Source organism: Rhinolophus hipposideros, assembly GCF_964194185.1.
Source record: "Rhinolophus hipposideros genome assembly, chromosome: 9".
In the NCBI taxonomy this organism is placed as follows: domain Eukaryota; kingdom Metazoa; phylum Chordata; class Mammalia; order Chiroptera; family Rhinolophidae; genus Rhinolophus; species Rhinolophus hipposideros.
The window spans coordinates 53,995,701-54,018,300 of NC_138055.1; the positions used below are offsets into that span (position 1 = coordinate 53,995,701).

General features: G+C 46.7%; 1 protein-coding gene across 3 annotated transcripts; it reads right to left on the minus strand.

Moving 5' to 3' along the window:
- Positions 1 to 1,259: 1,259 nt before the first annotated feature.
- On the minus strand, positions 1,260 to 16,316 carry CALCOCO1 (calcium binding and coiled-coil domain 1). 3 transcript variants are annotated; one of them, XR_013994101.1, is made up of 15 exons: positions 16,247 to 16,316; positions 13,622 to 13,804; positions 13,181 to 13,283; positions 12,230 to 12,420; positions 10,375 to 10,533; positions 9,845 to 9,993; positions 8,075 to 8,165; positions 6,175 to 6,330; positions 5,721 to 5,975; positions 5,274 to 5,399; positions 4,689 to 4,784; positions 4,230 to 4,338; positions 3,815 to 4,014; positions 2,811 to 3,433; positions 1,260 to 2,316 (listed from the first exon to the last, which is right to left on the minus strand). XR_013994101.1 is itself a non-coding variant. In XM_081061343.1 (15 exons), exons 2-15 carry the CDS (start codon positions 13,778 to 13,780, stop codon positions 2,139 to 2,141), a joined length of 2,079 nt encoding a protein of 692 aa, XP_080917469.1. In that variant the 5' UTR covers positions 13,781 to 13,804; positions 16,247 to 16,316; the 3' UTR covers positions 1,260 to 2,138. The 3 variants fall into 3 exon arrangements, 1 of the variants encoding a protein (XP_080917469.1); XR_013994102.1 differs by having other exon boundaries at positions 3,327 to 3,525; XM_081061343.1 differs by having other exon boundaries at positions 3,327 to 3,433.
- Between the last annotated feature and the right edge of the window lie 6,284 nt (positions 16,317 to 22,600).

A 22,600-nucleotide genomic window follows, 5' to 3' on the forward strand; every position in this document is an offset into this window, starting at 1 on the left:
GGATATTTGGGTTCCAGATTCTTCCCCCCCAACCTCCCCCAGACATAAATCACAAGTGATTTCATTAAATGCACCTCCTGCTGGGGATGTTGGCTCATAATTCCTCTCTGATTAACCCCCACTACCCCGGCAAGTTTATAGGCCAAGAGTGGGCGGGGGGAAGGGGGAGAGGAAAAGAGGGATGGGGGGAATCCCATGCGGGTGATGGATGCCTCTGTCAGCCCAGCTCGTATTTATTAATAGTCTTAATACGGGAAGCAATAAAGGAAGAGAGGGATTCTATTAATTAAATCATTGTTATAATTAACTTTCATTAAAGGAGGATCAATAAAGAGGAGTTGAGATGGAGAGAGGAGAGATCCATTATCTCTAATTTCCTTGGAAGGGATTCAGGGAATGAGATGGGGTTGCTAGGAGACAGTGATGTGAGGGAGGAAGGAAGGATGTAAGATGTCATCCAGGTGGGGCTGGAAGGGGGGTGGACCGGAGGGTTTCAGGTGGCTGCAGAGAGGGAATGGTGGGGTGGCAGGAGCCCACCGAGGGGCCCTGAAGGGAATGGAGGGAGGCTGATAAGGGAGCACCTACGATGGTGAACAAGGGGGTACGTAGACATGGCTTACGGTGGGTACTGCTGAGAGCCTTGGTGAGCACACAGGTCCTTAATAAATGCTTTATCACGCTGTGTGTGTCTTCTAGCCTGTGAAGCTGGTTAGTGGATGAATTTGTTTTTGTGACTGTGGAGTCAGAGTGTGCGCGTGGCTGTGTGGATGGCAATAGAAGAGGAGAGGGAAGCAGGGATGGGAGGAATATCAGATAGTCTTTAGAGGTATGGGGTTTTGGGTATTTTTTACGAAGTGGATACTCAAAGGTATGCACTCTTGACAGGAGTAATGCCTGTCCTTTGGCCCAGTTAACAGTGATGGCTGCTATGGGGATGAAGGTCTGAGCAGTGGAAACCTCCCGACTTCTAAGGGGTGCACCTTAGCACGGTAACCTGGGTTACCCAGGTTACCCAACTTGCCTCACCCTGGGACTAAACCCTGAGCATAGCAGAGTCAGACCCAGTGCTCCCTCCCCCACTGCAGTATTCCCCAACTCAGACCCCCACCCCAGACAAAGGTTCCTCCCCCCTCTTCCCATTGGTGGCCAGCACAGCAGGGGACGCAATGGGAGAAAACCACCTGGAGTCCCCTCCCTCCCTTGTCCATTCACCAAGGTCTAAGAGCCAATGTCTGGACCTTCTCTGCTCCAGTCACACCTCATGATAAGAACACATTTTATTAGAAGAGTTATACATACCATATAAATATATTTGTCAAAACTACAGGTCGGGGGGATACTGGGGCGGGAAGCTCTTATTGCTGTGGGGAAACCTGGAAAGGGAGGAAGGGCTGGGAAATGGGGGCAGCTGGGACCATTTGTTCCTCCATCCCTCACAGAAGGCACAAATGCATTATTTCTTTCCCTGTGAGGACACTGAGGAGTGTGGCGAGGAGCAGGAGACAGAGTACAGAGAACCTCAAAAATACAAAAAAAACCTCCAAACGTAATAGCTAATGGTATGGAAAAGGCTGGGGTGGGGACTGGAAGGCGATGGAAGGGATACAGTAAGAGGAACCAATGAATCGCAGAACCCAGACCTGAAGAGGTCATGGTGTCCACGCTGCTGCCTCAATGCAGGCCCCCGGGGAAATTCAGGGAACATAGATCCCAAGTGAGAGAAGGTGGGGTGCCCCCGAGATTGGCGTTGGGGCCTTAGGGAGTATGTGTGAGTGTGTACGAGTGTGTGTGGTGGTGTGGTGGCTGGTGTGAGTGACAGAAGCAACCAGCGCTAGGAGTGGCTGATTCTATTCCCTCTGGGGAAGGCCTCCTCCATCCTGGTTCCTCCAAAACCGCTTTCAGCGGGTAAATGCAGCCACTGTTTTCAAGAAGGACCCCTGCCTGGACAAAAGAGCCAGGTAGAAGATGAAGTTGGAGAGCTTGGGATGGAAACGGCACACTGGAGTGGCTCTTAGGGAACAGAAGATTGTAGAGCCCACTGTGTTGGAAAAGAGGCATGAGACCTAAGTATGTGTCTGTGCATGAGTGTGTGTATGTGTGCAAGTGTGTGTCTGTGCTTGTGTTAGGGAAGGGTGAGATCACTCAAAGGTGAAGGGATCCTGGGTGCTGAAAAAGAAGTGTCCGTCCATGTGGTCTTCCAGGGCCTCCTTATCACTCTCAGCCGGGAAGCGCTCCTTACAAATAGGGCACTCCTTCCACGGGGGGGTGGCAGGGCCCCCAGTGCTGGCCTCCGACAAGGGACCCCCTGCAAAGCCACTGAAGAGAGACAGATGGGAAAGGAGAGGATCAGTGTGCTCTGTTGCCTTCTTGACTTGCAGACCTCAGGGAGAGGGACCCATTCGCCTGGGCCCCCAGATTCCTGTTCCTAAGGCAGCAGCCTGGTTGTTCTCTCCTAGCCTCTCCCACAGTATCTTTCTCCCCACAATATTGGAAGTCTTAGTTTACCCGGCAACCCGAGCCTCCGTGCCCTCCTTCTTTAGTCCATGATGGTTTCTGTAGTGCAGAGCCCATCCCCCAACTCCTGCTCTCCTCCCTCCATCTCCGTCTGTTGCCTAATGAGGCTGAAAATGAGACTGACATCGTCTTTCATCTTCCTGCTCCAGCCAAGAAGGATGACAACATCACCCCCACCCTGCCCTGAGCCCCTCTCACATCCAGGCAAAGCTGGGGGCTAGGTGATAAAATCTCTCTCCCCTGCCTTCCCCTCTTAACCTGCGGAAGAAAAGAAGGCAGAGGGGGCAATCTGATACCTGAATCTCTGCAGCTTTACACCCCTGCAGCTTTACAACCCAAAGGGTTCCCCCAGGGAAGTCAGGGAAGAGGGACAGCATCTCAGGGGTGGCCAGATGGATGCTGGATCCCAGTCTTCTCTCTGCTCCTGCACCTGTGGGGCTTGGTTACCTCCCTTCCTCCCCCGATGGAGCCAGGGGCCTACCTGGTGGTAGGGGAAGGGATAGGGGCAGGACAGAGCGGATGCAGGGCAATTTGGACTCCACGGAAGACGGTACTAGAATAACATAGAAGCCAGTTAAAGGCACGGCCTCTGAGGCTACATGCTCGTTGATAAGCTGAGGGGAGGGGTCACCTGAAATCACCAGGGATTTGGAGGGGTGGGTACCTTTCTGGGTAACCACATCCATGTCGCCTTTTCTTGGCTAGGGCCAAGAAGAGGGAGGTTGGGGGAAAGGCAGGGGGATTGTTCACCTGGCTGCCCTTTCCACTCGCCCCCTCCCACCCCCATCCTGTCCTCCCCGTTTTGCACTCGCCTGGCCATGTCATAGAAGGCACTGCCCAGTTCGGGAAGCAGCAGATTGGCCTCCTCACCCCCACTCTGCACAGCTGCCATCAGGACTGACTTCTCATCTTCAGCCTCCTGGGCACCAAGGAGATAGGTTGGTTTTGGGGTGGTGTCCCAGGGTGGGGGAGCAGGTAAGGGAAGAGCAGTCCAGGCCAGAGAACAGAGGACTACAGTAAGAGCGGGGTAGGAAAGGTGTTTGGATGGGGGCTGGTGGATAAGAACAGAATGAACGTGGGGAGCACGGGCTAGTTAGTAGTCATGAGGCTAGTGGGTCAGACTGGGTTTCGGGGTGGTGTCCATTGGGTGGCCTTGAAGAGAGACTGGGCCTGCCTCCTCTCCCCCCAAGAAAAAACGAGAGCCCTGTATGGCTATGACTTCCTGCTCTGGCGGCTGGGCACTTGGGTTTGGCCTTAACCCCTCCTCCCCGCCCCTGCACCATCTCTCCTCATGGCTCACCGAGTCAGAGCTACTGTCCTCAGCTGGCCCCGAGAGGTGGGGAGCAATGGGAGCCGGCTGGCTGATGACAACTAGGGGAGAAGCCTCTCGTGGCCCAGCAGGAGATGAGCCTGGGTCTCCACGCTCACACAGGCCATAGGGTGGGAGCCTCATGTCTTCGGGAGACTCATCCTCTGAGTCTGTCAGAGCTGCTGGGCAGTCTGTAGGTGAGTGGGCAGGTGGAGAAGGATGCATGGTTAGAGGGTGGGATCAGCTCTGCTCCTTAGGATAAGGGACACAGTTAAATTAGATAGGGGCCAGGGTCTGGGAAGGAAAAAGGCAAAACATAGAAGGCAGAGGCAGCTCCCAGAGGGGTTTCCCCAACAGGAAACAGTGGAGCAGGGGAGAGCTGTCACAAGACTGGGGGTGTACACACTCAGCCCTGCAGCTGCCTCTTCATCCTCCGTGGCAGCATCCTCATTCCACTTCTCATCTGCCACCTTCTCCAGGCGGGCCTCCAGCTTTCTCATGTACTCGAGCAGTTCCTGGAATTGGAGAAGAAAGAGGTGCAAGAGGCTGGGAAGATGCCAACCTTGCTGACCTGCAGAGCCCTCTTTGCATTCATGAACTCTGAGCTCCTCCAAGGGTGGGGCAGCTTAAGGTAGATCCTCACCCCCACCCCCTCAAGAGCCCTCCTTCACCCGCTGTATCCCTCCCTTCCCCCAGCAATCGTCCCTGTCATGCCAAGACAGCTAATAAGAGGAGCCATGGTCCCATTTCAGCCTCTGGGCCCTTGTACAGACACCAGTTTCTAAGCCAAGAAGAAACAAAGTTTCTAGCCCTCAAGTCCTCAATTCTGGCATCCTAGAGGCCTGAGTTATGGGTCGTCTCTCACCTGCTTCTCCTCCTGCAACTGCTCCTTTTCCTTCTGGAGCACACGCAGGGCTGACCGCAGCTCTGTCAGCTCCCGCTTACTCTCTGACAACTGCACCTACGGGAAAAAGGCCAGGTGGAATGTACCTCCAAGAATCTGGGCTCTGGGACCTGGATTAACAATCTGGAACATGTGTCTCCATGCCTTCGTTCCTCTCTCACCCCAACACACACAGGGGAAGCCCCAACACTTTTTCCACGAGTCCCTTGTCTTAGCCATGGGAGATTCCGTCACCAGAATCCTAGTCTCTGCCCCTAGAATGAGGAGCTGGATAACTGCCTCTGGGCTGGGTGCAGAGGCCATGGTCATAGCAGGGGCACCCTATAATTCTTCTAAGCCATCACTACTAGGCCCAGAATGTGGGCCCTGAGAGCAGAAAGGGCCATTGCATGTTTCAAACCAATGAGGGCTGGGGTGTGTGCAAGTGAGACGCTGCCCAATATATAGGTGAGCACATGGCACTTCTGAGCCCACACCTAAGACAGAGGGAGGGCCACTGGCCTCAGGAGGCCACAGGACCGGGACTTGGGTGGCTGGGTGCCTCACCAGGCTAGAATCCTTTTCCCGTGTCAGTTCAGTTCTGAGCACTTGGTTCTGGGTCCTCTCCTCCTGAACTGCCTTTTCCAGCCGAAGTATCTCTGCACTCAGCTTCAGGATCTTGTCCTTCTCTGCCTGGGAGAAGGGCAGAAAGGAAAATGGGAGGGTGAAGGGACAGGGACCCACTGGCAATAGCACCATCCCGCACCGTGTCCCTTCATTTAATTGAATCTTTTGGGGGCAATTTCCCCTTCTTGCCTTCCTCATTCCTTCCACCCCCTGAATGAAGGGATCTGACACTCTGTTTAGGGATGGGTCACACCTGGGCAGTGAAGTGTACCCCCCTAACAGCTCCTCCTCACCCCTAAGGCCTCTGAAGTCCCCCCACCCTCTTTTCTCCTCCCAGGAGATCTGACCACATTAAGGTGAACCTGCCAGGTCCCCCCATCCCTCTACCTCCACACTCTGTAGCATCCCCGCCCGCTCCTTGCTCCACTGGCTTTTTTCCTCCTTTAAGTGCAGACTGAGCTCAGCCAGCCTGCCGTTGACTCCAGCCACTTCCAGACGGCTGCGGTGCAGCTCGGCTATGGTGCGGTCCCTGGCTCCGGCTGCGCTGGCCAACTCCTCCCCGAGAAGGGCGGCTTTCTGCTGGCTTGAGGCTGCAAGCTCCTGGGCCCCTCGAAGCTGCTCCTTTAGGGGCTCCAGTTCAGCCTCGAAGAAAGGAGGAGATGGCGATCAGGGTTCCCAGTGAGTCATCGTGAACCAAGAAGGTAACTAGACTCCCTCCTTCCCCCACTGCACCAGGACGCTGCACTGGGTTGTTTAGTCTTTAGCCACTTCTTCCCCAGACTTTCCTATAACTAGCCCTTGGAACTTTCTCTACTGCTTGTTGGCGAGGGGCTTCACTCACCACCCGCTGCTGGACCTGGCTGAGGGTGTCCTTCATCTGGGCCACCTTGTCCTTCAGTCGTTGGGCCTGAGCACCCTGCTCCTCCTGCCGGCCCTTGGCCTCCTGCAGCTCCAAATTCAAGCGACGATTCTCCTGTTGTGCCATTTGGAGCTCCACCTGATGGAGATGTAGCGTAGGTAAGGAAAGGGGTATATGTGTTTGGGGTGGCCAGGGAGGTGAACCACTGTGATGAGAGATCAAGGTTCCACCTCTCAGATTTAACATGAACTCCAGCATTCAGCCCTTGCCAGCCCTCCTTGGGTCCTCAGCTGAAAGTGACTTCATCCCAAATATCTAGTCTACAGCTCCCGAAATGAGGTATCCAGCGTCACAGCCAAGGGACTTACATGAATCTAGGTATCCCATGTCCCATTTCTGCTTCCCCCACTCTTCCTTTTAAATAAAAACTCAGCATATTCGACCTCCCATTTCACCCCAGGCCTTGACACTCTTATTTCTGTCCATGGTACTAATTACTTCCCAAGGCACTCAGGCTGGATACCTTGGTGCCATGTTTGGTTCTGTTCTCTCCCTAGTGACCCACAAGAAAGGCTATTGCTTCTCCATCCTCCATCTTGTTCACAGTCACTTTCTCTTTTCTACTTACGGCCATAACCACATTAGCTCAGGCTCTGGTCATTTGTTGCTTGGATTACTAACCTCATAACTAGTTCATTTTCCACAAGGCAATCAGATTAATCTTCTTTAAGTACTGTTCTTTAAGTACATGCCACCCACTTGAGAATCATCAATTCTGCTTACTGCTTATAGAATAAAGATTAAACTCAAGATTGTCTACAGTCTGACCTAGGCCTTATTTCAAACTTTTTATCCATATATTCAACTGCCCTGAGTATTCTGGACGCTAAGCCTTTGCTCATGTTTTCCTCTGTTCATCTCTGCCTCCCTTCATCCCTGTCTACTCAAATTCTATCTATTCTTCACTGCTCAGCAAACAGTTTTCAAACAATCTTCCTTAGGATTCTAAGGAAGCCATTTAGAGGTTCTGAAAATATGTGACTTAAACTTCTTCTAAATTATTAAAAATTATATTAAAAAAACAACGCACAAACTCAGAAGTTAACATATAAGAGAACACCAATACATTGACATGTGCTTCCAGGTTAATTTATTTCTGTGCAAAACTCAGAATAAAGTTTCGATTATATTTTCTATTGAAGTGAAGAGCAAACTAAGACTGCAAGGTAGACACTTTAAAAATTGTCATCAATTTGCACCCACCTGTGTGTGACTCAAGGTGTTCTCCATATTGTGTAACGGAAACAAAATACAGAAATACATTGGCTGCTGAGGCTGATAGAACACTCATCCATAACCACTAATTTCAAAGTTTGGTATCCATCAAAATTACCTAATTGTTTTAATTACTTTATAAATAAATGTTATACATTTGAATTTATAAAAATAAATGTATAGTCATAAAATATTGCTTTTATTTATTCAGTGAGGTTTCACTTAAGATGTAAACTTCATTGGAAGGTGAGGCAGAAAGGGTTTGCTGCTAAAAAAGTTTAGAAATACTAGGCTAGTTTATGCCCCACTTTTAAAAGTCCTTTCTAATGCCCCTAAGGAGATGTGCTCCCATTCACCTCTGTGTCGCATCAGAGCGCTTTATTACACTTCTCTTGTGATGCTTATTATATTAATATTCCCCTTTGACTAATTCTGATTTGTGTATATGATATATTTCCCTAGGAGAGTGTACACAATGTTTTCTTTACATTTTTATCCCCTTTGGTACCCAGCACTCAGAAGGGACTCAATAAAAGAAGATGAACAAAAAAAAAAAAAAGAAAAGTAGATGAACAACTGAGAAAGCAAACCAACCCTGAGCCCTTACCTCGCTTTGCTCCTTGTCTGCATGCACTTCCTTCAGTTGCCCAAGGAGCTTCTCTTGTTCCCGAGTCAGGGCCTTCACTGTGTCTCTAACCCTGTGAGTGTGGGGGGTAGGGGGTGGAATGTCAGATAAGCAACTGGTCACCAGAGAAGGAATGAAGGACTTGCACTTCTGTCTTGAGCTCTTCTACTGGTGCTCCTCTAGGCCCAGACCTCTACTTCTCTTTGGGGTGCTCAAATCCCCAAATCAAGACAATCCTGTTCTAAGCCCCGAGCACCCGAGATTCCTGATTCTAGAGCATAATCTATAAGTAGCTTTTCCTTTCTCTTTATGTATCACTTTAAGGAATATTCTGTTGATGGCTCTCTGGCTGTTTTCACTCAGTCAAGAGACCAGAATCTAGACTTCTCCAGACAAGAAGCACTCATTATGAATTATAAACTTTTGGTCGAGGTTAGAAGTCGGCAGACTTTTTCTGTAAAAGGCCTAATAGTATTTTTTGGCAGGCCATGTGGTTTTTGTAGCAACTCCTCAACTCTGCCATTGTAGTGTAGAAGCAGCCACAGTCAATAAGTAAATGAATGAGCCTGGCTGTTCCAATAAAACTTTATTTGTAACACTGAAATTTGAATTTCACATATTTTCTCCATGTCAAAAATACTACTTCAACCACTAAAAATCGCCAAAAGCATTTTTATCTTGTGGGCTATATAAAAACTGGTAGCAGGTGAGATTTGGCACATGGGCCGCAGTTTGCTGACCCCCAGTCTAGACAGTCCCTAATGTTTTCCAGGTGCTCAGTCTGATCCCAGTTTTTCTGTTCCATGATTTAGAACCTAGACATTTAGTATCTCCCTAGGGCAAGGCTAATGTATCCTGGACTGGAGAAGACTTAAGGATCAACTCACTTTTCGCTCTGGGCCTTGGACAGAATGCCTTTCCTTTAAAGTTTTAAAAAATTTCAAATCTACCAGTACTAAATGAAAGAAACTTAATTATGTCATTTGATGAAAGAAAGCACTAGAGTGACAATTTGGTGAAAATTTGAAGAAATTAGCTGAAACTCTGAAGAAAAGGCAGGGGAGGAGGTCAATGTTTGTGCTATTTGTTGTCTGGCAGAAGAAAGAAATTTATTCTGTGTGGCTCCAGACGTCTAAACCAGACCCAATGGGTGAAAGACGTAGAATGGTCGAGTTTGACTCAATACAAGAGATACAAAAATGACAGCTGTCCGATAGTGAAAGAGGCTGCCTTCTGAGGTAGTGCTCTTCTCTTATATGCCCCTTAAATACCTTACATTGTTCCCAGTGCCAAGATTCTAGGATTTATACCTTTTTTTCAGGGGAGAGATTCCATAATATTCACAGATCACCAGTTCTAACATTCCCTAATAGTGAGAACAGAATCTAATCTTAACTCTCTGCTGTGGTAAAATCTGAAATCCATCCTCTCTTATCTTGCATTTACTCTTCTATCCATTCTCTTTTTCCAAATCCTCTACTCCTAGCTCCTGCTTAGCCTTTGCTTCACAATAAATGGTAACTACAATTACCTCTGAAGGTGAGGAATACAGAATAAGTTAGGAAAGATGGAGAACAGCTAGGCAAAAAAGGACATTCCCAGTAAATGGATTACCCTGAATGAAGTTGACATGGGAAAGAAAAACCATGTGAGACAGAGCATAGGCTTGCCTGCCTGAAACAGAAGGCTGGATGGAGTTCTGGGGTCATAAGAAATGACAGGAAATACAGGGAATAGAAGAGGTTCCCTCACCTGTCCAGGTCCACCTCCTTTGTCAGCACTTTCTCACTGATGGTTTGGATGTCATCTTCCAGTTCCAGGATGCGTGCCACATGGTCTCCCTGTTGTCGGCTCAGGATATCCCTCTCTTCTGTGAGCTCCCCGTGGGACCGAGAAAGCCCCTGGAATTAAGGTTCCCCCACAAGGAAAGTTGAGACTCATCTCAAAGAGTGGAGCATACTAGAGTTTGACTGTTCCCACATCCCTACCCAGTCCCCTTCTTTGAAAAAGAAACTGTAAGGGAATATTCCCTTACCAATGAATATGGTAAGCCACTTCCACCCTACCTCAGCGTTCCTGTGTTCAAAGAACTGAGTCTAATTACCAATTTGGGATGTGTCTCCTGTCCTATCAAGTTTAATCCCCCTTGTTACCCCTTAAACCTATTTTTTTTGATGCCAGAAATAGCCCACCAACGTCTCCCTTTTACCATCTTCACTGTGGTCAGATCTTGGACCCTGTCTGAGCAGGCACGCCCATCCCCCACCTGGCCCAGTTCCCACCTTGTACTGCTCCAGCAGCTCTGCATGCTCCTGCCTGGCGGTTACAAGAGCCATCTCGAGCTCCTGTCCTCGGCCCTTCAGCTCTGTGATCTGCTCCTCCAGCCGTAGCTTGAGCTGCATCAGATCATTCCTCTCTTGCTGGCTCTCATCCAGCTGGTTCTACAGGGGCAGGATGAGAAGGGGACTGTGCTTGTAAAACGGACATTCCAAGGTCCCTTCCCAGTTAGTCTGCAGATGCATTTCAGGGTTGGGAAGGTCCATCAGTACAGGCTAGAAAGAGGCAAGTAAAGGAAGGCTTGGTGTGCTACTGAAGCCTGCTTGCCCCCCAGCAGGCACACCAGCTCCCAGCACTCTTAAGTGCCCACCCCGTCTTACCTCTTCCCACTCAACGCCTGGGCCCTCCTTTTGCTCAGTAATTGCAGGAACCCCTCATCTGGTAGAAGTCTTTCTTAATCCACACAGACAAAAGGCATGGCACCCCTAATTTCACCCCATCTGTTCTGGAGTCAGACAGATGTGGGTTTAAATCTCCAATATAATTTTTATTCGCTATGTGACTCTGAACAAGTGACTTAACTTCTCTGAGTCTCTGTGTCCTCATCTGTAAAGTGATCCCTTAGCCTGGCTGTTGTAAGATAATTGTAATGAGAATAATAAAGGTGAAAACAGTACATAGGGTAGGAGCTCATATATCTCTTGACTCATAGAATAAACATCTTGCGATTCTTGTGTTGATTCCATGTGTATAGAGAGTTCTCGAGGGTAGGAGTTTGTCTAAATCACAGACAAGCTGCTAATCCCACCCCTCTGAGCCTTCATCAGGCCTGTCCTCTTGTCAGGGAAGTTCTCCCCACTTAGCCCTGGCCCTCATCATCTTTCAGAAGACTTCTTTGCTAGCATCTATCTCCACTCCAGTATTCTTCTCTATTTGGTCCAATAGAAAAATAATATACACCACATATGTAATTAAAAATTTTCTCAATAATTTAGTGGTTACCAGAGGGTAAGGGGGTGGGGGGTGGGTGATGAGGGTAAGGGGGATCAAATATATGGTGATGGAAGGAGAACTGACTCTGGGTGGTGAACACACAATGGGATTTATAGATGATGTAATACAGAATTGTACACCTGAAATCTATGTAAATTTACTAACAATTGTCATCCCAATAAATTTAATAAAAAAAAAAAAGGAAAAAACATTTTCTAGTAGACACTTGAATAAAGTACTAATAAGAAACAGGTGAAATTTTAACACTATTTTACTTACCCAGTCTATCCAAAATATTATCATTTTAACATGTAATCAATACAAAAAATTATGGAGATCGTTCACACTCTTTTTTTTTTAATACTAAGTCTTCAAAATCCAGTATGTATTTTACTCATATAACACATCTCAATTTGGACTAGTCAGTTTCAGGTGCTTAAGAGCCACACGTGGGTAGCACCTCTGGTATTGGACACAGCAGGTCTGGGGCCCTACCTATCTGCTCTCACTCTCACCTATCCTGGAAGTGGGGCTTCTCTTCCCCTTCCTCTGGTCAGTCCTTCTCTGGAGTGGCCTCTCGCCATCCTCTGCCTCTTCCTCTAGGGCCTAAGACAGGATATAGCACTTGAAGAAGCTCCAAAAGTTCTTATGAAATCTTGAGTGACGTTGGCCTGTGGGTGGCTTGCTTTCCGGCCCTACATGTTTGTGACTGTCTATGTTAGATTGAGACTTTCTTGAAGGCAAGACTTCGTGTAACTCCCAATGAGGTCTCCAGCTGAAGCTAAGTAAAGGGGAGGGTACAGTGTGAAGAGACCCCTTGCAATGCTATCCTCCCATTCTTTTGCCCAGGAGCAGCTCTGTTCTCACCTGCAGCACAGTTGCCTTGGGGACAACCAGCAGGATGTCAGAGCCACCATCAGTCTCTTCCAGAGTCACCAGTTCATCCATGGGCCTTGGCTCTCGGAACTGGAAAGGGGGGCTCTGCCCACACACCCGGCCCTGCCGGTTCACATATCGGAACTGGTAGAGCTGGGCTCCTGGTTTGGGCAGGTAGCTGGCTGTGGGAAAAAGAACGGTCTCAGGACCCCAATATGATCCCAGGTCCCCTTGGTGTATCTTATTATCCACTGTCTTTGGCTCTGGCCCCTTGCTCCCGGTTCCGTATTGTTTTCTCTCCTCTCCATCTCCCACAGGCTATTTCTGTTCCCTAGGGTAATCTTCTCCCTCAATTCTGCCTAGTCCTTTCTTTCCTCTCTTGCCCAAACCTACTCTCCTTAATAATAATAATTATAATAATCATAATACTAGTTAGTACTATTTATTGAGTGCTCACTATGTACCAGACACTGTGCTAACAGTTTTACCTATATCATTTAAAATCCTTATAATGTCCCTGTAAACCAGTCATCCCCTTTTACTGTTAAGATAAACACAGAGAGGTTAAGTAATTTGCCCAAGGTCAAACAGCTTGTATTAGAGCTGAGATCTGAACCCAGGTCTTTAGAATCTCATAACGACCTTCTTCTCAACATATGATGCCACCTTTCCCTCTTCCCTATCCCCTAGTTCCTCCTTCTTTTGGTAGGAGGCAGGATTAGCTGCCCTCTGCAGTTCCTTCCATCTCTAAGTCACTGATTCTATGATAATCCCATGATTCTATATCTGCTGAACTCTGTTGGATATATTTCTTATTTTATTTATTTACACTTATTTTTCCTTGTCCTCTGTGCCTAACTTTTATGTTTCTGAGCCCACGTCCTTCTTCCAAATCTCTATACCTCTGGCTCCTCCCTCCCAGTTTTCCATCTGCCCTTATACCTTGGAACTGGACACTGGCGTGGATGAGGGAACCATCAGTTGTACTTTCAGGCACCGAAGACCACACAAACGTGTGATAATCCCGAACACAGGCAGCCTCCACCTGTGAAAGCCCAAGATGGGAGAGGAGTATGGTGATGGAACTACCAGCTATGGATGGTAGAAAGGGCTGAGAGATTAAACAGTGTGGGGGAGGGTGGCAGGTAGGATGGTGTTACAGTGGAGAGGATGATGAGAGACAGGGAAAGTGGAGGGACACTAATGTGTCAGGAGAGAGCAAGGCTACGAGGGGGAGATGAGGTTTGCTTATACAGATAGCCTCTGTCATCTGTGACATCTTTTTCCCTTCTCTGTTCCTGAGAATCCAGGAACCTAGTCATTCCTGTTATTCCAACCAACCCATGGCCCATAAGCCTGAGACAAAGGGGGTTCCCGGGATACCTTGAAGATGCCAATCCAGTCACTAGCACTGGGCACGGTGCCTGGGGGAAGGGTATAGTGACATTCCACCTTGGTGTTGGGGATGTAGGTCCGGGCTACATTCAGAAAGCTGACTCCACCCCGAGATGGTGCCCGGTTTACTGATGATGATTCTTCCATCCTGTCCTTGAGATATCTGCTCTCCTATGAAACAAAGGGTTAATATCCTCAAGTCTCTACTCCATCCCACCCCTCCCAACTCCCTCCCCACCTACCCACAGCCCCCGCCACAACACCTGAAGATGAAGGTATATCTAGGATCCAGTCCCTAGGGTTACAGGAACCTTTCCGATGTGTCACCTCAGTCTATAGGACATAAGTCTGGCCTTCCAAATCAGCCTCCATCCTGTCTCACACTGCACCCACTCTGAGTCATAGACTCTTCTTAGAGTTAAGATCTCTCTGATTTCTGCTCCTTTTTCACTGCCCCACTGATCAAGTCTCAGTACCCTAGGCTCTGCCACCCTCAGTCCCTTCTTTTCCACCTCTTAACATTTTTGAGTATGACAAATTCTTCAGCCTCTATCTCCACATCCCATCCCCCACATATTTTGGCTCTTGAATTCAAAATCCAACCGAAGCGTAAGGCCCGTTCATTCTGAGCATGTCTCCTTGTTCACTCTTGCGCTTGTTGACCCAATTGTACACAGGAATGACTTATCACACCTGAAAACAGCAACGAGTCTCTGAAAGTAATGATTGTGTCTTCAGAGCTGGACTATGGCTGGGGGAGAGGCAACAGGCCAATCCTCAGGCCCAAGTCCTCAGTTCTCTCCCCTTCTCTGAGCTATCTACCCCCATGAATTAAAAACAATAACAACAACAACAAACTTCCACTCTCATCCAAGAGACAAAAGGAAAGGGAGGATATAAAGAAAGGCAGGTTCTGTCCTCAGCTTCATTACTCCAGGAAGTCAAGAATTCTGGAGGCGGCTGTTACAAGGGTGGAGTGAAACACTCAGCAGGAACGTGTGGTGTGGGGAGATGGAATGTAGGGGCCTCGAGTCAGGAAAGCCCCACCCCTGGGCAAGAGACAGACTGGAAGGTGGGAAGTAAGGGGTCCTGAGAAAGGGAAATGTATATATAATGTTGAGAGAAAGAAGTGATAGTTCAAAAGAATCTAACATTCTTCTCTTTAGGTCCTGCCTGGAGCAGGACTAGAAACCTACTGGTTTGACTACCCTGTTTCCCCAAACATAAGACCTAGCCAGACAATCAGCTCTAATGTGTCTTTTGGAGCAAAAATTAATATAAGACCTGGTATTATATTATATTATTATTATAAGACCCGGTTTTATAGTATAGTAAAATAAGACCAGGTCTTATATTAATGTTTGCTCCAAAAGATGCATTAGAGCTGATTGTACGGCTAGGTCTTATTTTCGAGAAAACATGGTATATGTTAACCTAGCTCCAGTATTTCCCTTTCCATTTTCTCTCTGCTCTCCTCAGCCTCGATTCTAAGTGCCTGCATCCCTCCAGCTGTTTGGATTGGTAGATGGAGATATACTATAGGATGAGATTGAGAGGAAGAGGTGTTCCAAGTTAGGTGGGGAGAGTTAATTGGAAAATATGGGGGTGGGGTGAAGAACGATAACAATAACAATCAAGAGAACTCAGCCCAGGCTGCGAGATGGCCACGAGATCGTCATCTCTCCTCTCTAGCCCACTAATCTTCATCCTGTGTCAGCCACAGCTGACGGCATCCAATCAGCCACAGCCACTAGTCATGTGCACGTCCCAAGTATCACAAATCCACACCCATCTGAAGTCAGAAGGGTAGGAACTTTAAAAGACAAAAACTCAGAAGAGAAGGAAAGGGCCAGCTGTACAAAAGGGAGCAATTTTTACCTCCAAAACAGACTGAATTGAGGAAAAGAGGTTTCTTTGGATTTTCATCTCTGAAAAATCCCTAGTTAAAACTAGTCCATGTTTTCTCCAAATACAGTTCTCCGGTTTTCTGGGGGGGGATGAATTGTCCCAAAGATCTAAGCCTGGGGAATCCAAAATACTCGCCACAAATAAAATCCTCAACAGTTGGAAACATTCCCCAGGCCCAAAAGAGAGCTCTGGGCACCTAAGGTGTGTGTGTGTAGCCAGACACATGTTCGTATTGGGGGGAGGGGGAGGGTCCCATCCCCCCCTCTATACGGGTCTAGAGTTCCTTGACATTCTACACCGTGGAGATTTTATCCCCAGGGAGTCAGCGTAGTAAAGGCCTTTGGATTGGCGGGGGTGGGGTAGGGGGTGATAAGGGGAAAGGGAAGGTTTGTGGGGGCCAAGTCTTGCATAGGAGAGAATGAGCAAAGATTTCAGCCTCTCCCCAACTCCCTTAAGCGTATCAAACTTTATAGAGACGGCCTGAGAGGAAGAGTGACGACAGTGAGGTGGGCACCCCCTCGATCAGGGCCCACTTGAGACCAAGAACTGCCAAAACTGTGGGGTTGGCTTCTCCGGTCCGGAAAGTGTGAAAACCCAAACGCTCCTGCAGCCCCCTCCTACAGTTCCCTAAGCTTATCCCTTCACAGACCGGACAGCGGGGTGACTCCCCAGAAGATCGCCCCCAAATTAGGCCAAGTTTCTTACCCCACAGACGGATCAGCTGTTCCCTCACCTTTCACCAACAACAAAAACAGCACTCCGACTCCGAGAGGGGAGGGAGAAGAGTGAGCGCGAGGGCTTCTGGGGATTGTGGTTCCTCCGCGTCCTTTTTCGGCCAGCCTCCTCGGATGCGGGACTACATATCTCAGGAGGCTGTGCTCAAGGAGGGCGGAGTGGAGGGAGGTCGTGGCGGCGGCCTCACCACTGCAGCTTGGGAGGCGTAGTTCTCACTTCCATGGCAGCAAACGAGGGTGTGGCCTTCAAAGGACTTCACTGCCCATGATTCCTTAGGAGGGGGCAGGCTGTGTTAGTAGTGACTGCTAGTTTGTAACGTGCGTGGTTGGGGGGTGGGGAGGAGTTACGGTTTTAACGCCCTCTGTGTATGCTTTACAGTGATCCGAACGAGTTCAGATATACTCTGTCGTTTACTTTTAACAACAGCAAGCTGTGAGTTAGGTGGTATTGTTATCCACACTGTAATTTGCAGAGGAAGAAACTAAAGCCCAGAACGGTCAAGGAACCGATTTTAAAGGATCAAAGCTATGAGATGGTAAAACACCAGGTTTGCACGACTCCAAATGCAGTATTCCAAGTACATCACAGCTATTTACCATTTAGGGGATGGGAAACGAATAGCTGTGCCAGCAGTTTGCCTTAACCTCAGGGACAGCCCCTGTGAAAACTATGCGTTGTACACGGCTGACTTTTTTTCCAACAGGTTTCAGTGACAGGGCCCTGCCAATATTCACACTCTTGTACTGGGCTCTCCTAGAGTGACCTCTAGGTTTAGGAAGAGGATCCATTGCCTGAGGTTGAGGTGGGAAGGGTGGGAGGAGATGAAGTGGAAGAATGAAGTTGGAAGGGAAGCATGGCAGAATTCAGGACCAGTCTCCACTCACAAACAAGCCACTTACAGCGGCCAGTTTGCCCCAGCCTTTTAATTGGCTTAATTAGGATAACAATACATGTTGTTGCTCCTATTTTTATTTAGAAGAGGTGAAAGAGTCACACTCCTCCCACAGCCCAAGTTACAGTAAAGCCTTGGGCATCCTGCCCACACACCCCCACACACATCCCCGGTTCCCTATAGTCTGAGGCATTTTAAATGATCTCTTTCCCTGTCTCTACATTAGGGGATTACAGTCTGAGGATGGATTTGCTCTTCCTGGGTGCCTGCTTTAATTCTCTGCTGCACTAAGTTATGGAGTCTCTGCCTTTTCCAAGTTTTTTGGGTAGTATTTTGCTTTTATGACCGAATAAGGTGTTTGGTGCCTGCCCATGGGTACCTTACACCTGAAGATCTCCAAGCACTTAACAATAAGTCACTGGGCTTCACAAGTATTAGGTGACATGTCTGTGTAATTAGTCAGGATTTATGAGTTAGGGAATAAGCTGCTTGATGAGCTCAAGGTCATCAAGGTTAAGAGTGAGGCCAACGAAAAACAAAACAAAACAAAAGAGTGAGGCCTGTTCAGGGACCCAAGTCTCAAGTGTTCTTGATTTTTGTCTTACACCCAGAATAAAGGCTTGGAGGAAAACTCAGTCTCAGCTGGAGCTAAAAATAATAACTTGCATTTAGTGGGTTCTAACGATGTGTTTAAACTGAACAAAAAAAGTTTTCTGTTTAATACAACAGCCTTATATAGTAGGCCCTATTATTGTCTCCATTTTACATATGATGAAGACTGAGGCACAGATAATTAAGTGATTTACCTTACTAGACACCCATGTTGTATGGTAGTCAGTACACCATAGTAGTCAGTAGTCTGTACACGGTACTGTCACACCAGAAACTCCTGGTATGTGATATTATTAACTCTCCTTGTTCTAAGGAACAATGCTGTTAATTAATCAGGGATCCAATGTTCACTGAGCATTTATACTCGTGTGCAAGGCATGAAGTGACGTGAAACATTCATTCAACAAATGTGTGTGTTGGGAATTTTACTAGGTATTCATTAAATTTTGTTGGAAGAATGCATATAAAATATAGATATTTGAAGGATGGATTGGATTTGGATTGTTTGGCAGGACAAGATCTAGGAGGGATAAGCTTATTCTAGGCTGAAGGCAAAGATTCAGACAGAAGTGGGAATGTGTAATGTTTACTGGAATCTAGGAAGTCACTTAAGAAAAGCACATCAATTTAAATTTTTTCAAACTCAGAATGTTGGTAATGACTGCCTGGAATGTTGTGTTGAGAGGGATTGGGAGGAAAGAGTTCTGGGATTAAGTAGTAACGTCTGTCATATACTTCAGATGGAAGATGGCAGTTGTAATAGATTGACTTATTGATTGAAATTATTTACTTTCCTGCCCATTGCCATGTGACTTGCAGTATCTCCTGCAGAAGGAGTATAAGTCTCATTTCACTGACTTTGAACTTGATCATGTTTCATATTTTGGCCAATGGGATGTGCGTAGATGTGATTCATGCCATGTTTGAGCATTTGAGTTTTCATTTTCTTGTTCTTCTCTGCCACTAGAATGGGCATAATCCACAGGGGAGTTGTTCTTTCTACCTGGGTTCTGGAATCAGAAGACCCATGGAGCAGAGCTGCAGCCTGCCCACAGCCTATGTATACGTAAGTCAGAAATAAACTTTTGCTGCTACAAGCCACCGAGATTTTGGGATTGGTTGTTACTGCAACAAAGTTGACTAATAACCACACCCGGGTAATGATATCAAGTTTGAAAGGTAAATGGTATCAACCTTGAAAGATTAACTTTGAAAGCTGGAGTGTGGAGAATCTTGAAGGCCAGGTGAGGCGGAGCCTGCTATGTGTATGTGTTTATCAGATCTCTTTCCTTCTTTTTGTTAGACACACAGCTGGACCACATTTTTCAGTTTCCCTTTAAGTGATTTGTTCCACTTCCAGGCTTTGCTCATGAAACCTCTCAAGGGAGATCCTTCATGCTCTTTCCTTTCTGGCTTGATGCATATGACCTTAAGCACAGTGACCTTGAAGGCCAAATGTTACAAATGGTGGGGCCACAGGTTGGAAGGAACCTGGCTTACTTGGCAGAGAACTGCCAGCTAATAATGAACATGTGTTTTGGATTTCACTTGACCAGTAAATCAATTTCTCTTTGTTACACTACTAAAATTTTGGGCTTTGTGTTTTATAGTAGCTAGTGTTTTCTTAACAAATACATCAGGTTAAAAAGTTTGGACTTGATTCCCATCAGGAATGGGAAGTTAGTCACTGATGATTTTTTTTTTAAACAATGGGAATAATACTGTGAAGAATGTGGAGTGACAGTTATAGGGATCAAAAATACTTCTGAGTGAGGTTGAGAGATCTCAGCCTGTTGGAGTTTTCAGAATACAGGCTAACTCCTGACTGGGGCTGGGGTAAGATTGACATGGTCTTTGGAAGGCTCTCTAGAGGCTGTGAAAGGAGCTGCTGCAAAATGAATCCTATTTCCTGAAGTTTAAAGTCTCTTTTCTCTTTTGTACAAGTCCTAATTCTGGTATTTCTTCATCTAGCCCAGTGCCTGATACATAATAAACATTGAGTGAAAGCTGGTCCTGGACTCTTAGAATGCTTTGAGGAGCTACCACTAGTTGAGTGCCTACTGTATGAGAGGGCTCTTTCACCTATCAAATCATCACAATAACCACACACGGTGCTATCATATTTCACAGATGAAGAAACTGAAATTCTAAGAGTAACTCATCCAAGATCTCTCAGAGCAATCCTATTCTGAAACCCCTATCTTTTCCAGTGTAAGATACTTTCTCCGAAAATCATAATGGCTAGTATTTACTGAGTGCCTGCCATGTGCCAGGTGCTCTGCTGGGTGCTTTACAAACATACAGAAGCTGCTAATGTATCAGTTATTGTAGGCTGTTATTAGTGTTTCCAAGTCACAGACTCTGTGGGAAGTGTCATAGTCTGCTGGGAGCCCTAATAAAATACCATAGGCTGGGTGGCACAAACAACAGGAATTTATTTCTCACATTTCAGGAGGCTGGGAAGTCCAAGATCAAGGTGCTGACTGATTCAGTTCCTTGATGAGGACTCTCTTCCTGGCTTGTAGACAGCTGACTTCTCTCTGTGTCCTGTCACATGGAGGAGAGTGAGAGAAAACAACATCTGTGGTCTCTTCTTATAGGGCACTATCATGAGAGCCTTACCCTCAAGACCTCATCTAACCCTCATTACCTCCCAAAGGCCCCATCTCCAAATACCATCACATTGATTTGATGGTTTAGAGCTTCAACATAAGAAATTTGGGTGGACACAGACTTTCATTCCGAAGAAGAGGAAAAACATTAACATAATTTTAGGGCAAAGTCTGATTCTTTTGGACTACACTTTAGGGCCCCGTCCCATTTTCTTTTGTCCTCTTAGTTCTTTGGTTCTAATTTCGTTGGGCTGGGTGGAAGGGTGGTTTAGAGTTCTCAATAACACTCAGGTCCTGCAGCTCTTGCTTTATGCCATAGACCCACAAACTTACTCTAATCTCAAAGTGTTCAGATTACCTTAGTCCTTCTTTTATCACTGCAAAGCAAGATGCACTGCAAAGCTCTGAGAACTCACCCACCCATTTATTTATATTCATCCATTCATTAATTCATTCATGTTTATTGATTCAAAAGATTTTAAATAAGCATTATGTGTCAGCTGCTGAAATAATAGCCAATGATACTTGTAGTTCAAAGGCCTTTTACATTCTTGGACTCAATCCTCACAACCAACACTGTGAAGTGAGTCATATTATTATTAAGTAATTTTTATCAGTGAAAAACCAAGGCTAAGAAATATTAAATAACTTGACTAGAGTCACACAGCAAGTATGGGATTCAAATCAAGAATTTCTGACTCCTGGGGTGGCTGGATGGCTCAGTTGGTTAGAGTGAGAGCTCTGAACAACAGGGTTGCCAGTTTGATTCCCAAGTGGGCCAGTGACCTGTGCCCTCCACAACTAGATTGAAGACAACTTCCTCCTAGTTAGTATTCCACCTAGTTAGAGCTGCCGCTGAGCTGCCAGTGGGGCGGCTGGATGGCTCAGTTGGTTAGAGCGTGAACTCTTAACAACAAGGTTGCCAGTTCAATTCCTGCATGGGATGGTGGGCTATGCCCCCTGCAACTACTAAGATTGAAAATGGCGACTGGATTTAGAGCTGAGCTGCACCCTCCACAACTAGATTGAAGGACAATGACTTGACTTGGAGCTGATGGGCCCTGGAAAAACACACTGTTCTACAATATATTCCCCAATTAAAAAAAAAAAAAAAAGAAAAAAAAAAGAATTTCTGATTCCCATGTGCTCCCCTCTGCCCTCTGTCCATCACAGTACAAATTCTACAGTGCCTCAAGCCTGGTTTCTTGCAATTTTGGCCTCGTTACCTTGATTCGTGTATTAGTTAGGGTAGGTATAACAGCTGCCACAGACAACCCCCAGATCCGTGTCTTAACAAGGTAAAGATTTATGTATTACATAGTCCAATGTGGATATTTTTGGTCAGGTAAATCAGGAATCCAGATCTGTTCATGCTGTGTATTTGCTGCCTTAAATATGTGGCTTCAGGTTGCCCACCAGGAGCGAGGAAGAGCAAGCATGTGGAGAAGGCACAACCACTCTTCACTTCCTCAGCCTGGAAGTAACTCATCGCTTCTGTTTATACTTCATCGGTGATAACAAGTTATATGACTTCATCTCACTGATAAGGGGCTGGAGATCATGTTTGGTTGTGTGCCCGTGCCACTTTCTATCCACATGGCATTGAGTCAATGTCGTAGCATTAATAGAGCTATCCTGGGAGAAAAGATGCCTCTGGAGAGAATGATTCTAATCTGCCCACATAGTCATACCTCTATTTGTTTCTCATTCATTCCACTGGAATTCATAGAGCACCAACTTTGTGAACCACTCATAGTCAAAGATCTCCTGGCTGAAGAACAGATTAGAGCCCAGACAACTAAAATGTTGGTAGGTCATCAGGCCACAGGCTGATTGATGATGTAAGCAGTCTTTTTTCCCCTCAACGAGAGTGTTATTCCTATAGTTTATATTGTATTGAAAAGTTTGAAAAATTTTACATTATCACAAAGCTGTGTTGTAGTCACAATTTTAGTAGTTGATTTCATGTACTTGCCAGTTCTATCACCTTTCTAACAGTTTTTTTTTTTAAATAAAATACTTTTATTTATTTTTAGAACACAAATTTGAGAATAGGCACCAGATGGCCAAGGTTAGGGGACTCTGATAAAGCAGGTCATGTGAGGATTGATACCTGACATTCATCTGGCCTGGAATTGTCCCAGGCTGTTTGAGTAGGAGCAGTGATTCAAACAGATTGCTGGGCCCCACCCTCAGTTTCTGATTCAT

What these genes read in the sequence shown, in the direction of transcription:
- CALCOCO1 (XM_081061343.1), bottom strand. Translation starts at nt 13,780, where the DNA reads ATGGAAGAATCATCATCAGTAAACCGGGCACCATCTCGGGGTGGAGTC. An exon ending in CGCCAGTGTCCAGTTCCAAG is followed by an intron (nt 12,421 to 13,180) that starts GTATAAGGGCAG and finishes TTTTTCCCACAG; the next exon opens with CCAGCTACCTGCCCAAACCA. An exon ending in CCAAGGCAACTGTGCTGCAG is followed by an intron (nt 10,534 to 12,229) that starts GTGAGAACAGAG and finishes CTGCCCCTGTAG; the next exon opens with AACCAGCTGGATGAGAGCCA.